The 16,700-nt window shown below is 40.7% G+C and overlaps 1 protein-coding gene across 11 annotated transcripts in view; it reads right to left on the bottom strand.

Moving 5' to 3' along the window:
- Positions 1–16,700, bottom strand: part of LOC120932487 (protocadherin gamma-C5-like) — a 721,441-nt gene that overhangs the window by 525,554 nt on the left and 179,187 nt on the right. Inside the window, exon 1 of one of the 11 annotated variants that reach the window (XM_040344921.1) lies at positions 6,891–9,388. The exons of the other annotated variants lie outside the window; for them this stretch is intronic. Within the exon in view, the coding sequence (XP_040200855.1) occupies positions 6,891–9,299 (2,409 nt within the window). The 5' untranslated portion in view covers positions 9,300–9,388. Of the gene's footprint in view, positions 1–6,890; positions 9,389–16,700 lie in introns of those variants that run through there. 11 annotated transcript variants of the gene reach the window in all.

Raw genomic sequence — 16,700 nt, 5'->3', positions numbered from 1 at the left:
GATCCGCAACGCTCCTCCATCATGTCGCTTCTTCAACAGGTATTACCCCTCTCTCTAGCATTGTTGGGTCCTCAGAAGTGTCTCTCATGGTATCTTGGAAATACCGTCAGTTGACGGCTTTCGTTCGCTCCCTACCTCAGCCCCTTAGAGATGACAGTCCTGACACTGGTCGAGTCTGCATTTGCTGAGGACAGACCAGTGGAGAGGCCCCTTTCTTATTTTTATAAAGCACTGTACTCCATTTCCACCCATGGCACCCCGGCCTTTCTGTTTAGGTGGGAGAAAGATCTCCAAAAGGAGATCACACCTACCCAGAGAGACACTGTTTTGTTGCTAGCCAACACATCCTCTATATCATCTAAATATGCTGAGGTTAACTATAAACTGCTGACCCGGTGGCATTATACTCCAGTAGTGCTGCACGGGATCTTCCCCCTGACGTCCCCGCTCTGTTGGCGGGGTTGCGGTGAGAAGGCTTCCCATGCGCATATTTGGTGGTTCTGTCCACTCATCCGCCCATTTTGGTCAACTATCTTACACTGGATGAAGGAAATACAAGGTTTTGAAACTCCGAATGACCCCTGGGTGATATTATTGCACTGTACGGCCGAACCAATCGGATCATATAAAAAGTCCCTCACTCCACATTTATTAAACGCCGCAAAGTCCCTCATCCCCCGATACTGGAAACAGACGGTAGTCCCTTCGCTGAGGCAATGGCTGGAAGCGGTTGACCACATATATTACATGGAGGACATCACTTACTCCCTTAAGAATAAACCTGATTTGTCACGGAAAATATGGTCAGATTGGTTCGCCTTTAAATATAAAACGGCATATGCTGAAATTATGTCTCAACCTGTCTGATGTTCCATATCTTACTGTCAATTTACAGCGGTGATATATTTGACATACTTCTCTGCTTTGAGGAGGCGACCAGGGACGGAGGAATTCCCCTTACCTATCCCCCCCCACTTACCCTTCCCCCATCCTATATTTCTCTCTCTGCCCTTTCTTTCTCTCTCCTACTCTTCTCTGTACTTCTCCTTCCTATTATTTATTATCATTTTAAGTTCTCTTTATGATTTGAAGGTTTTCAATATTATGCCCTTGTGTACTGAGTGAAACAAGGTTCAGGTTTGCGAGCCGTGGAGCATTTTGAAAAGAAAAGAGTACTAACTGTTATTGTCCGTTATGTTGTTTTACTAAGTGCTCTTGAAAGTATTTTTCACCAATATGCCTCCATGCCTCTAACGGTGCTTATTGCCCGATTATGTTGTTCGCCAATATTGGGGCTATTACTGCTACTGATAGTATTTTTGGTTATTATTTACTTTTATTTTGTGTATGTCCTCTAATACTGTATGTCTTAACTTACACTTTCTACTCAATAAAAACTTTATTGAATAAAAAAATCTTTGTGTAATAATAACATTTGTTTGATGATCTGAGTCATTTAAGTGTGACAAATATGCCAAAAAAATCAGAAAGGTGGCAAATACTTTTTCACAGCATTGTATGTATTTAGCAAGAGTTTTACTTTAAAATTAGGTTCCATAAGGGGATAACATACTCCTCATAATAAAAATTATATGATTTAAAAGAATAAAATGACATGCATTCCAATATTGTTGTGATATTATACTCATACAAGTTATACAGTGACATGCTTAAGATATAAATGTAACAGCCTTCCTCTAAGCAACAAATCAATGTGCATGTTTGTGATTTTATAAAACAGGAGTTTAATTGTGCAAATGTGATGTGCTTAACATTGTATTAAAAAAAAATACTTTACCTTACAGATAATAGAGAAAAATTAGGAACAACTGCGGTAGGTTGAAAAATCGGATTGACAAGCAGCAATTAAATTGTGTATAAACAAAGTAAATAACAGGTAAAAAAGGGGATAATTGCGCTAAACCAAACTGTGCACTTATATCAAACGAACAATTAAGGCATGTGCCCAAGTGCATGTGCTAAACATCTAAATTAACACTCTAAATTATAAATACTTATATGTATCGCATGAAGTCAGGGGGCCTAAAGCCGCCTGGCCCTGCTGAGCAATAATTGTGTAAGCCCAGTGATCAATGACACAAATAAATGTGTAAAAACGTGACAACACTAATTGCTGATAAAAATAGACCACAAAGGTGATAGGTGAAGTCCATGAAATCCAAAATGAAAAAAATATATAAAAATCAAATGTGTGATGAGTCCATATGGCAGAGAAGACACCCGTGAAAACTTCAAGAATGCTGTTTTTAGGCACCAGACGTGAATCCACCACCAATCATGCAGCTGCTTACCAGAAATCAAGGTCCTGCCGGACCACTATCAACATATCTCTCAACCATAGATCTTTAAAGCAGCAGTAGATCCTCCACTTGCGCTAGAATCATGCCGTGCTCAACGATGGATATAAAAAGACAAAACAGAGCTCCACATAGCATAAAATCCGGGTAATTTATTTAAAACAGGAGTAGACAGATATACAAATCACATTTGGGTTGATAAAACCAGCATTTGGCCTGTAACGCCGGCCGGACGTATCCAGGAACAAAGCCACTCGTTGGGTCAGGTATATCGACGACGTCCTCCTCGTATGTTCGACTCGAACATCGGCCGTTCGATCGTTCGTCGAAATTCGAACAAAACGGGTCGTTCGCGCCAAATTAGAGTGACGCAAAACGGCCCATAATTCACTGCGGCAGTGAATTATGGGCCGTTTTGCGTCACTCTAATTTGGCGCGAACGACCCGTTTTGTTCGAATTTCGACGAACGATCGAACGGCCGATGTTCGAGTCGAACATACGAGGAGGACGTCGTCGATATACCTGACCCAACGAGTGGCTTTGTTCCTGGATACGTCCGGCCGGCGTTACAGGCCAAATGCTGGTTTTATCAACCCAAATGTGATTTGTATATCTGTCTACTCCTGTTTTAAATAAATTACCCGGATTTTATGCTATGTGGAGCTCTGTTTTGTCTTTTTATATCCATCGTTGAGCACGGCATGATTCGAGCGCAAGTGGAGGATCTACTGCTGCTTTAAAGATCTATGGTTGAGAGATATGTTGATAGTGGTCCGGCAGGACCTTGATTTCTGGTAAGCAGCTGCATGATTGGTGGTGGATTCACGTCTGGTGCCTAACAACAGCATTCTTGAAGTTTTCACGGGTGTCTTCTCTGCCATATGGACTCATCACACATTTGATTTTTATATATTTTTTTCATTTTGGATTTCATGGACTTCACCTATCACCTTTGTGGTCTATTTTTATCAGCAATTAGTGTTGTCACGTTTTTACACATTTATTTGTGTCATTGATCACTGGGCTTACACAATTATTGCTCAGCAGGGCCAGGCGGCTTTAGGCCCCCTGACTTCATGCGATACATATAAGTATTTATAATTTAGAGTGTTAATTTAGATGTTTAGCACATGCACTTGGGCACATGCCTTAATTGTTCGTTTGATATAAGTGCACAGTTTGGTTTAGCGCAATTATCCCCTTTTTTACCTTACAGATAAGACTATAAAATGTCTTACCTTTAGGTGCCTTTGAAATGTCTTTAACTTGTACAGTTTCGTATATAGTGGTATGGTATATAGTGGTATGATGTAACTGGCCCATGCCCAGTACTCTCTGCATGCACAAAACACTGAGTATGCCTTGGATGCAGAGAGTGCCGAGCCGCTATGCCAAGTCCCATGTACAGAAGTGACATTGCTGCGGCCTGAGAGCATGAACCTGGAAGGAGCACCAGGCAAAGATGGAAGCACCTGCAGCAGTGACAGCATGCCACTGGAGGGCTCCATTTGTAAGGTAAGTCTGACAAAATGTGATAGCATGTGGTATATTATAGCACATTATGGCATTAACCTGCAGGGAGCCATTTAATTTCCTAAAAGTTTTCTACTGCCTTAACATTTACATTTTACATAAAACTAACGTCTTTTTAGGACTTTTAGTTATGAAATTAACCAGATAACAAGTGCTCTGGAGGAAAACCACAAGGAAACAATGGGCCAGATTCAGATAGGAGATACGACGGCCTATCTCCTGATACGCCGTCGTATCTCTAAAGCCCCATACACACTATCAGTTTTCCTGTCAGTTTTCTCTTCAGGTTTACCAAAACCATGTAGTGCAAGGGCCTGCCTGATTGCATACAAATTGAAACTCTTGAGGTTTGACCTTATATTAGATGGTTTTGGTAAACCTGAAGAGAAAACTGTCAGGAAAACTGATAGTGTGTATGGGGCTTAAGGCCGGCCGGTCGTATCTATGCGACTGATTCAGAGAATCAGTTACGCATAGATATCCCTAAGATCTGACAGCGTCGGATCTTAGGCTGCAATTCCAGGCCGGCCGCTAGGTGGCGCTTCCGTATCTTTTACGCGTCGAATATGCAAATGAGGAGTTACTCCGATTCAGAAACGAACGACCGCCCGGCGCATTTTTTTTACGTCGTTTGCGTTCGGCTTTTTCTGGCGGAAAGTTACCCCTGCTATATGAGGGGTATGTGCGGTGTATCCTATGTTAAGTATGGCCGTCGTTCCCGCGCCGAGTTTTGAAATTTTTACGTTGTTTGCGTAAGTCGTTCGCGAATACGGCCAGACGTAATTGGACGTCATTTGGAGCAATGCACGCTGGGAAATTTTGCGGACTGCGCATGCGCAGTTCGTTCGGCGTGGGGACACGCCTAATTTTAATTTTACACGCCCCCTAGCCGCGGAATTTGAATTCCGCCGGGGGATTTAGGATACGCCGCTGCAACATTAGAGGCAAGTGCTTTCTGAATAAAGCACTTGCCTCAAAAACTTGCGGTGGCGTAATGTAAATCAGATAGGTTAAGCGGATCTAAAGATCCGCTGACCTATCTGAATCTGGACCAATAACTATTTCCTTCATTAATATTTTCAATTTTAATGTCAAAGTGGACATCAACATGAGATGACAGTTTTTCAAAACAGGGGTTTAGACTTATGCCGTGTACACACGATCGGAAATTCCGACAAGAAAAGTTTGATGTGCGCTTTTGGTCGAAAATTCCGACCGTGTGTAGGCTCCATCTGTCTTTTTCTGTCCGAATTTCCGACAGCAAAAATTTGAGAGCTGGTTCTCAAATTTTCCGAAAAGTTCTTGTCGGAAATTCCAATCGTCTGTATGCAATTCCAACGCACACAAAAATCCTACACGTGCTCAGAATCATTGAACTTCATTGTCTCGGCTCATCGTAGTGTTGTACGTCACCGCGTTCTTGACAGTAAGAATTTCAGACAACATTTGTGTGACAGTGTGTATGCAACACAAGTTTGAGCCAGAATTCTGTCGGAAAAAAAATCACGTTTTTCTTGTCGGAATTTCCGATCGTGTATCGTGTGCATTAGTCATATGACTGCAGATTTTCCCTCACTTTCAGTCCAGTGATGTCAGCTGGAAGTAAGGGTATATCTTTACTACAGAGATCTGAATAGCAATAAAAACCCATGAGAAGTTCTAATCCTTCCCCACGTTATCCAAATCAGGAAAAAAGTTTTAGACATGCATTTCAAGCATTTAATATGATAATTATATCACTGATATTTTACTGGATGTTGAGAAATGGTCTTTTAAATTAATGATGATTTTTAAATAAAATCATCATTATAATCCTGAGCCATAAATTCATAAAGAAGTTAGATTTTAAAAGATAGCAAGAAAAGCTTTATATTACTTGAGACCAGGGGCATAGCTAGGTCTGCAAAAGATCTGGGGCTAGAGCCCATAGCAGCGGTCACCAACCTTTTTGCAAGCTCGGGGGTGGGGGGGTAGTAAGAAATTTTTTCGTGGGCAATTTGTCGGGGCAATAGCAGGTGCTGGCACTTCAATCATCACGGAACCATGGTTGATATGGTGTCAGGGTGATTGAAGTGCATTATTTCTATTGTTACATTGTAATATATAATTAAGTGGTTCAACTCACCATAATGCAGAATCAGTGAGAGCCCTGGGTGTGTCACTTGCCACATCTCCTGCCATCAGATGCAGCTTGTCACTTGCCACAATTGCCTGGCGCCAGCTGTGGATTGTCACTTGCCATGTCACCTGCCACCAGATGTGGATTTTCACTTGCCATGTCATCTGCCACCAGTTGTGTATTGTCACTTGCCACGTCACCTGCCACTAGATGTGGCTTGTCACTTGCTACATCGTCTGCCACCATTTGCGAATTGTCACTTGCCATGTTGCCTGCCACCATTTGTAGATTTTCACTTGCCACGTCGCCTGCCACTGTTTGCAGATTGTCACTTGTCATGCCAGCCAGTGTCACCAAATGTACATTGTCACTGCATTGGTGGCAGCACTGATCCATTTAGCACAGAGGCAGGTGCAGTTGTCTGTTCTGAGTGAGGGAAGGAGAGCGGTGATGTGGGGCGGGCATGATGTCATCTTGCTGCTTCGCACTGCACCTCTGACATTAAAGAGGCCCAGCTGTGATGGCAGAAGAGCAGTGATGTGGGGCAGGTGGAGAGAGAGCCACTGCCCGGTGGTTAGGCAGGGACCCCTTTAGTAAGAGACTCTGGGCTATGGGCCCCAGATTCGGGGCTATAGCCCCAATAGCCACCCCTTAGCAACGCCACTGCTTGAGACAACCCTAAATTCTATGTCAAGTATCTACAATGTTATGCAAAGACATCAAGTAATGAAATGTACCAGAAAACATTATACATTATTGGAAAGGCAATACCACAGTGGTATCCCAAGTATATACAATAAACCAGAAATAGGTTTGTAACAGTAATTTCTAGTTTATCAAAATTAAGCAATATTGTGTGAACATAGTATTTTCTATCAATATAGATTTATATTTTAATGGTTATGTTCATTTCTCTTACCTTTGAAGCCTGATCACTACCAATCCCTGAATCACCGGTGTCAATAAGATTGTCTGTGGGGACATTCTGGATTGATTTCAGATAAGCAATTTCATTCTGCTTTGAGTCTAGGGTCACACACACATCATATGAGAATGGAAAAGGTAAACTTGTATCACTGATCTCAGAAGGGCATCCCAGGGTGAACTGAGGGGCGAACTGAGGATAAACATCTCTACCAAGAGTTCTAGTGGATGTTGGGTTATTCATTTTTCTGCATTTAAAAATGACTATGATCAATACAGTTCCAATAAATAAAAATGAAATTAATGCTATGGCTACTACTAGATAGAATGTGGCATTAGTTGAAGTTTCTTTATTACTTGGTTGACGTTTAATCTCTGGAGAAACCTGATGAAAATTTTCTGCAACAACCAAGTTCAAAGTGACTGTAGATGATAGGGATGGGACTCCATTGTCCTTTACCAAGACTACAACTTTTTGCCTTAAAGAATCCATGTTTGGCAAGTCTTTTCCAAGTTTGATTTCCCCAGTGTGTTGACCAATGTAGAACAAAGATGGATCAGGAATTTGCAGCAAATGATAAGAGAGCCAGGCATTGTGTCCTGAGTCAGCATCGACAGCAATCACTTTGGTCACCAGATAATCTTTCTCAGCAGAGTGAGGAATAAATTCAAACAAAGATGGTCCCTCATTCTCTGGTGACGGATAGAGAATTTTAGGTGCATTATCATTCTTATCAATGATACATATCTTCACGGTGGCATTGCTACTCAAAGGAGACTTTCCACTATCTTTAGCCATAACGTGAAAATGAAATTCCCTTAACTGTTCGAAGTCAAATGATCTCTGTGCATAAATAACTCCTGTCATTGAGTTCATAGAAACATATGAGGATACTGGAATTTCTTCTATGTTGCTACTTAAAATGCTGTAAGATACTTTTCCATTCTCGTCACAATCAAGGTCTATGGCATGTACATGATGCACAGATGTCCCTGGTTGATTATTCTCTAGAATGTAGACAACATATGTGTTTTTTTCAAAAATAGGTGAATTATCATTTACATCTGAAACAGTCAATGGAATGGTTTTATTGCTGGATAATGGGGGAGATCCGTTATCCACACAGGAAACTGTAATATCATAGACAGAGTTTTTTTCCCTATCCATGCTCACTGCAGTAACAAGTTTATAGTAGCTAGTCGATGATGGTATTAATTGAAATGGTAATGTATTAGAGATCTGACACGCAACCTCCCCATTAATTCCAGAATCTAAATCATGAACATTAACTAATGCTATGACAGTACCAGGAGGTGCATCTTCTTGAACTGTTGCAGAGAGGGATGTTACAATTATTTCTGGGACATTATCATTCACGTCCATTACTTGTACTGATATCTTGCAACGGGCAACATGTCCACCACCATCTTTAGCTTCTACGGTAATCTCATAAGAATCTGCAGCCTCATAGTCCAAATTTCCTATTATTTTAATATCACCAGTTAAGGGATCCACATTAAAAAGCTGATGTGCATTTTCAGAAATATGACTAAAGGCATAGGTTATAAAAGCATTAGAACCTTCATCTTTATCAGTTGCATTCAAATGGACAACCAGAAAACCAATAGGTACATTCTCCATTATACTTATTTGATATGTATCTTTTGTAAAAACAGGAAAGTTGTCATTAACATCTTGTACTGTAATTTTAATATGTGCAGTGCCAGTTTTAGGTGGTGTACCTCCATCTGAAGCTATTAAAACTAATTCATAGTAACTTTGTTTTTCTCTGTCCAAAGATTTTTCTAGTGTAAGTTCAGGGTACCAAATTCCATCTCTCATAGTTTTTTCTCCCAAGCAGAAATAGCTAGTATCACTGAGTGTGTAGTGGTCTATTGTATTTGTTCCTAGATCTGGATCATTTGCATTTCCTAATGCAAAGCGAGCTCCAGGTGATGTAAGTTCACTTATTTCTATATCAAAATGACTGGTTGGAAAGGTAGGTGAATTGTCATTCACATCTTGTATTTCAACAGTTATTGTGTAAAAATTCAGAGGGTTTTCTATAACAGCCTCAAGGTTTAAAAAGCAGCTCTGTTTAGCTTGGCATAATGTTTCTCTATCAATTCTATCTGAAATAACCAAATTTCCATCTTGTAAATTAACAGTGAAATACTGTTTTTTTCCATGAGATACAATCTGGAATTTTCTTAGTGCTACTTCTTTTACATTTAGTCCAAGATCCTTTGCCACATTCCCAACCACAGAGCCTTGCTTTAACTCTTCAGGTATAGAGTACTGCAGCTGACAAAACACATGTTCAAGGAAAATCAAAATCAAATACAATAATTCCTGCCATTCAAGCATCCAATATTTATACCTGCATCTTGTAAAATCTTTCATGTTTGCAAGAAAGTATATCCTTCTTCAATAAATCCAGGAGAATAATGATTCAAATTTGTAATATCCAAGATGTATCTTGTTGATAGGATCCAGGTAAAGGATATAGCAGTATGTGCAGAGAAAGTGCAACGTTTACTACATATAGCCTTGTACCATGAGACTGTATTCATTCTCCACTCTTAGCTAAAATTCTCAAATCTGTGGTACAATGGCGGCACTCAGAGTTCAAAGTGAGGTACTACAGCTTACCAGCTTAAATCCTATATTTATACTGTGTGATTTAGCAGTAACTACATATATTATTAATTCACTTTTCAAGCTTGTTATCAAATAAAAAAAACTGGTCTGGTCCTAATCTTTGTGGTTTTGTGAAGCTTTACTTTCCCAGCCTACTGAAAATGTTAATCTTATAACCAATCAATCTACATACAGCAACAGCACACACAAATTACCACTAAATAACTGATTTATGTCTGATACTTTAATAATAAACAAAATTCCCAAACACGTTACATTTGCCTTGCCAAAATCCTGCATTTGGTAAAAAAAATATATCAGCACAAGGGAGAATACTTACATTCAACAAGTGTCCATTGTGCTGGTGACAGCTGTCCTAGATGTAATCTTCCATCCTCTGAGTGGTCTCTCGCTTTGAGCATAAAATACCCCAAATTAACCACAAAGGGCCAGATTCACGTAGCCCAGGCGCAGCGTAACGTAACCGATTTAAGTTACACCGCCGCAAATTTTCTGTCTAAGTGCCCGATCCACAAAGCACTTACCTGGAAATTTGCGGCGGTGTATCGTAAATCCGTCTGGCGCAAGGCAGGCCAATTCAAATGGGGCGGGTACCATTTAAATTAGGCACGCTCCCGTGCCGGACATACTGCGCATGCTCCCGACGCAAATTTCCCGACGTACTTTGCGCGAAATTACGACGCGCCGACGTTTTGTGAATCGCGACGTGAAAAAAAGACTTGCGCCGGGAAAAAGAAAAAATAAAAAAAAATTAAAAAGTGACGCGGGAAAGACGGGTATACTTTTACATGGTGGAGTAATTTTCCACTTTGTAAAAGGTGCCCTATCTTTGCGATGGGAAACTAACACTCGCGGCGACGTAACGACGGGAAAAAGCTTTGTGGATCGCCGTAACTCCTAATTTGCATACCCGACGCTGGTTTACGACGCAAACTCCCCCCAGCGGCGGCCGCGGTACTGCATCCTTAGATCCGACAGTGTAAAACTATTACACCTGTCGGATCTTAGGGATATCTATGCGTAACTGATTCTATGAATCAGTCGCATAGATAGAAACAGGGATACGACGGCGTATCAGGAGAAACGCCGTTGTATCCCTTTTGTGAATCTGGCCCAAAGTACCTGCAGCAGAGGAGTCTGAGTCCTTGGTGTTGCCGAGGACAATACTGTCCTCAACAATTACACCCCACCTATATAATATTGCTGGGATAAATAAGGGGGGAAACATCCACCTAAAAGTCTGACACGTTTTGTCTTCCTGCCCATTGCCAGCACCCTAACTCCTCTCACAGTATATTCCATATATTCTTCTTCTGCCTGCAGCTGCCTCTGCTTCAGATGGATGGAGTAGGCAAAAGACACTGTTGGCCCTGAGACAGCAGTAAGTCCTCCATTTACTCCTGCTACTGTGCCTTCAGTGCTTGGTCTATGGTCTACATGAGTGAGATGATATCACTAATTTCCACCTTATCATCAGTTACCATTTTGGTTGCCAAAAGTGCTGCATGCATCTTGAATGATAAGCCATTGATGTGGTAAAAAAAAAGTGACTTCCTTCACTGTCACTTGAGGTGCCAGATGTTGTGGTGGATGCGTCAGGAAAACACTGTGGAACACAGGGGAAGTGTAAAGTAACGAGTGAAGAGAGGGAGGGCAAGCCTTTTGTTGCCAACTTGTTTGCTGGTATGCCAGTAGCAGAGGCTGCAGACCTTAACGGTGCTGTCAACAGCAGATGCATTAAAAAAGGGCAACACTTCAGAGCTCTGTGAGCCAGCCCTAGGAATAGCAGTGGCCCATACCTGTGGGGTACCGCAGACAGTTGAATTTTATGCAAGCTGCCACTGCCCCTGCCCCTGAACAAAATAGTGCCTTGTTGCTGTTCTGCCTCTCCCTCAAAACTTTACTCCTCTCCAATCCGTGATACCCGTGGATGATCTGCCACCTTATCATCCACCTTATCTGCCACCTTATCATCTCATTGATGGTGTCTATTTTCTGCAATATGCTGCAGCTGCTGGAATATCACTGCCTCTTGTTACTCCCTTATTGGTGTCCCCTCTCACTATGGTCATAGTGCTATCTTCATCATATTCAATATCTGAAAGGAGTAATGAATGCTTATGGCCAAGATAATTCTCCTGCAGCAAGTCAGTGAACTTGTGATCTGCCTTTGAAAAAGAAGGAGAGCATTCTTTCAGCCACTCAAATTTATCATGTGCCACTTTATACTGAGGTAGAATTGGCAAATGTGACCTGACTCTAGATGGTGCAACCCAACCACAGCCTTTTTCTGCAAAACCTGCATGCCTCCTAATTTCTGCCTATCAATTTAGACCTGTGCCAGGGCTCTAGGACCTGGCATTTTACTGTCACTTCACATGGGCCTATATAAACAAGCCTGCCAGTATTTTGAGTTAATGGTTGACCTTCGGCTCCTCCAGTGCGTTATCTCTGTGATATTCCTGTTCCTGTGTGCATCCTATTAGCGACATGGCTTTTCCATGATCTGTCTCCTGCTTGCTTCCTGTGTTTGACCTTGGCTATCCATCTGACCATGTATGCGCTGATACCCACCTGGCTCCTGACCTAGGCTTCCTTCTTACTATGCTCCAGTGGCTGCATTATCCTGAAAACCCTACATGGGCGCCACCTGTCTGCTGATTCTACTCCCATACACCAGCTGTACTCTGAAACCTCCTGCACACAGTCAAGCCGGCGATCTGTATTACTTTGGGCCTGACCTTTCCTGTTTTTACCCTCAGGGGGACCGGGAACTTAGCCGCAAGGGAAGCCTTCTCTCTCCATTGGCCTCCAGCACCAGGTACGTTATAGTCTGATGGACATTTTCAAAAAAGAGCATTGCCTTAATTTAATTGCAGTTATTGCACAAGGTTGAATAAATGTGACTTGAACTTGAAATAAAAAAATAAAAAAAACACAACAAAAGGAATGCTTGCAAGGGGGGGGGGCACAATAGAAGTATATTATTAATAGTACTACAGTAATAGTCTCTGAACTGCAAATGAGGGGGGGGGCAGAGTAACACATATATGTAGCCCACCACTATGCAATTGAACACAATATAGCTCAGTATATCACCATATACCAACTATCTCTCCATACACAAACTGTAGACAGCTCTCCCTATACTACTCTAACACACACTTACAAATGACTTCTCAGAACCCACTCTTTTATAGTAAGGGCACATAAAAAAGACCCTAATTGCTGACTCTTTTAAAGCAGCTGACCTAAGTTTAAAAACCAGGCAATGCATTATGGTTACAAAGAATTATGCACTGTTATAAATACTCAGACTCAATCCAAAATAAAATCAATTCAATTATTTATAAACGTTGTCCATTCAAAACAATCAAAAATTATTATAAGATGTACAAATTCACTGCGCTCCAGAATGGTGTCATACTATATATAACACACTTGTAATGGTGCTAGTTTATAAACATACTGTAAATAGCCCAAAAAAGGTGAAATATCATCAGTACTAATCCAATAATAATCTACAGTAGCGCACAAAATAAACAAAAAATAATAAATTAATAAATTAGTAAAGAGGTGCTGTAAGAAATGTCCAAAAAAGTGTCAAAAGTAGTGAGTGCTTCAATTCTTCTCACCAAATATCCACCACAAAAGTGAATGTGCAATGAAAAATATTGCTGCAGTAACATGTTATCAGTTTCATCTTTTCACATTGATGTGCTTATAGTAAATTCTAAACATTTAATTGTACTATTTATATACACAATTTTCTATGGTACATTAGTTTTATTAACACAAATTATCAATAAAGTTGTTCCCATTTACTGTCTGCAAAATTTTGAGCTAAAAGACCACAATGTATTACAAATATATTAAATATTTTATTTAAAAAATTACAATTAAAAATTGATTTTTAAATCAAAATGGTCTAACCCATCCTTTACTTCTGCATAATTGTACGATGTCCTAAAAGGATAAAGGTATTATCTAAACAGTCACACAAAGGAAAATGGGAATGTATAAATTCATTTTCTGAAAACATGTTTTTAAAAACCCTGTATCACAATATATAGTCTGTTAAAATACTGCCAAGCAGTCACCCTTTACTGAATTTCTAGGTGTACTTAGTAACAGATATTTTTCTGATAACTTAATTTTTTAAATTTCATATTTAAACATTTATTCTATTCATTTGATCAATTCCATGAAATTCAGTCACTGCTTCTATAACTGAATACACAGAGACAATCTTCTGTAACTACAATGCATATTCACAGTTTAAATTACATTGTAACAACAACATCCAGCTATAGATTCAAAGTAGCAATATCTACTGTATGTGTAGGCGAAGATATTGTATTACCGCTGATAAGTGTGTCATTTAGTGTTTGCGATCTTCTGCCCCTGACATGGTAACATATATACTTAACCCCTTCCCTACCGGCGCATTGTAAAATGACGCCGGCAGGAACTCTCCCTCGATCCGGGTGGACGTCATATGACGTCCTGCATTCCCGGCGATCTAGAGCGCGCGCCCGCGGCACCGCTCGTGACATGGCGCGGGTGCCCAGCGGCCGCGATTGCCGCCAGGCACCCGCGATTGCCGGTGATCACGGCAGGAGTGTGGATCTGTGTGTGTAATGATGGGGTGTAAACACACAGATCCACCTCCTGCCAGCAGTGAGGAGACCAATGTGTGTTCCCAGTACAGAGGAACACACATCGGTCTCCTCCCCTTGTGAGTCCCCTCCTCCTTACAGTTAGAACACACCTTAGGTAACACATTAACCCCTTCAGCACCCCCTAGTGGTTAACCCCTTCCCTGCCAGTCACATTTACACAGTAATCAATGCATATTTATAACACTAATCGCTGTATAAATGTGAATGGTCCCAAAAATGTGTCAAAAGTGTCCGATGTGTCCGCCGCAATGTCACGGTCAAAAAAAAAACGCAAATCACCGCCAATACTAGTAAAAAAAATAATAAAATAAAAATGCCATAAATCTATCACCTATTTTGTAGACGCTATAAATTTTGCGCAAACCAATCAATATACGGTTATTGCGATTTTTTTTACCAAAAATATGTAGAAGAATATGTATCGGCCTAAACTGAGGAAAAAAAAGTTTTTTTAAAAAAAAAATTTATATTTATTAAATAAAAAAGTAAAAAATATTGTGTTTTTTTTTAAATTGTCGCTGTTCTTTTGTTTATAGCGCAAAAAATAAAAACCGCAGAGATGATCAAATACCACCAAACGAAAGCTCTATTTGTGGGGGGGAAAAAAACATAAAGATTTTATTTGAGTACAGTGTTGCATGACCACGCAATTGTCATTCAAAGTGCAACAGCGCTGAAAACTAAAAATTGGTCTGGGCAGGAAGGGGGTGAAAATGCCCTGTATGGGGGTTAATGCCATGCTATGGAAAGATATATATGTTATCTTAAAATGTGCATTTGTTGAAAAAAATTAAAATAGAAAACATGATTTCACATCATTCTAATATCACCTACTGCTATTGCGGGAAGGTGTAAATGAATGTTCTGATAATGGGATTGGATATTTAGCATTAAGGAACTGACATGTGCATAAGTTTTAATAAATCTGTAAGAGGCAGCCCGGCTCCACCTATGTGGCCTGATTCATTATTTATTCTCTGTAATGTGCACATTTCCTTACTGGGACTTAAAGTGTATTTACATCTTTGCAGTCAAATTCTGAGAAAATTACATTATATGTGTGTTATGTGTTTCCGTTCAAACAGTATATCTAATATATATATATATATATATATATATATATATATATATATATATATATACAGTACAGACCAAAAGTTTGGACACACCTTCTCATTCAAAGAGTTTTCTTTATTTTCATGACTATGAAAATTGTAGATTCACACTGAAGGCATCAAAACTATGAATTAACACATGTGGAATTATACATTAAAAAAAAGTGTGCCTTTCTTTAGCAGTGGTTTCCTAGCAGATATTGTACCATGAAGGCCTGATTCACACAGTCTCCTCTTAAGGCCGGGTACTAACGAGCAAACATGTACGATGAAACCGGTCCGTCGGACCGTTTTCACCGTACATGTCTGCCAGAGTGCTTCTGTACGATGGCTGTACTAACCATCGTACAGAAGTCCGCGCGTAAACAATACGCGGGGCGTGTCCGCGTCGTCGCCGCGACGATGACGCGGCGATGACGCAACGACGTGGGTGGGCCTGCCATTTAAAGGCTTCCACGCATGCGTCAAAGTCATTCGACGCATGCGAGGGACGGCTGGCGCTCGGACATGTACGGTAGGTCTGTACTGACGACCGTACATGTCCGAGCGGGCAGGATTCCAGCGGACGGTTTTAAAACACGTCCAGGAATATTTGTCTGCTGGGAAAAGGCCCGGCGGGCAAATGTTTGCTGGAATTCGGCCCGCTCGCGCCTACACACGACCGAACATGTATGCTGAAACTGGTCCGCGGACCAGTTTCAGCATACATGTTTGGTCGTGTGTACGGGGCCTAACAGTTCTAGAGATGTGTCTGCTGCAAAAGGTGGCTATTTTGAAGAACCTAGAATATGAAATATATTTTCAGTTGTTTCACACTTTTTTGTTATGCATAATTCCACATGTATTAATTCATAGTTTTGATGCCTTCAGTGTGAATCTACAATTTTCATAGTCATGAAAATAAAGAAAACTCTTTGAATGAGAAGGTGTGTCCAAACGTTATATATAAATATATATATATATATATGTATATATATATATATATATTCTTACATTTTAGATGTATCTAAGGGGGAAAGTATGATAGCCACTAGCAGTAATCACCGTGTTCTCCTGTCAGCTTCATGTGTCTGTGTCTCTGCGCCCCCCCCCCCCCGCCATTATTAGTAGTTAATAACGTTTGAAAACTGTCACTGCCAGCACCTCTATTTTATCCATGCATAACACTTTTTTAAAACAAAGCCTCTAAATGCCTTTTTTTCAGAGATCTTCAGGCCGAGCATGTGACTCCCAGCCACTCTCCTACTCTGATCCAGGGCTAGAATGGGAGGGGCTGAGCAGCCACGTGACCTCCTCAGCTGACGTCAGAGGGAGATCTCAGCTCCTCCCACTGTAGCCCTAGATCA

This window comes from Rana temporaria, chromosome 3, assembly GCF_905171775.1.
Source record: "Rana temporaria chromosome 3, aRanTem1.1, whole genome shotgun sequence".
In the NCBI taxonomy this organism is placed as follows: Eukaryota; Metazoa; Chordata; class Amphibia; order Anura; family Ranidae; genus Rana; species Rana temporaria.
Note: the sequence above shows the minus strand (reverse complement) of the source record. Positions and strands in the feature narration are given on the sequence as shown.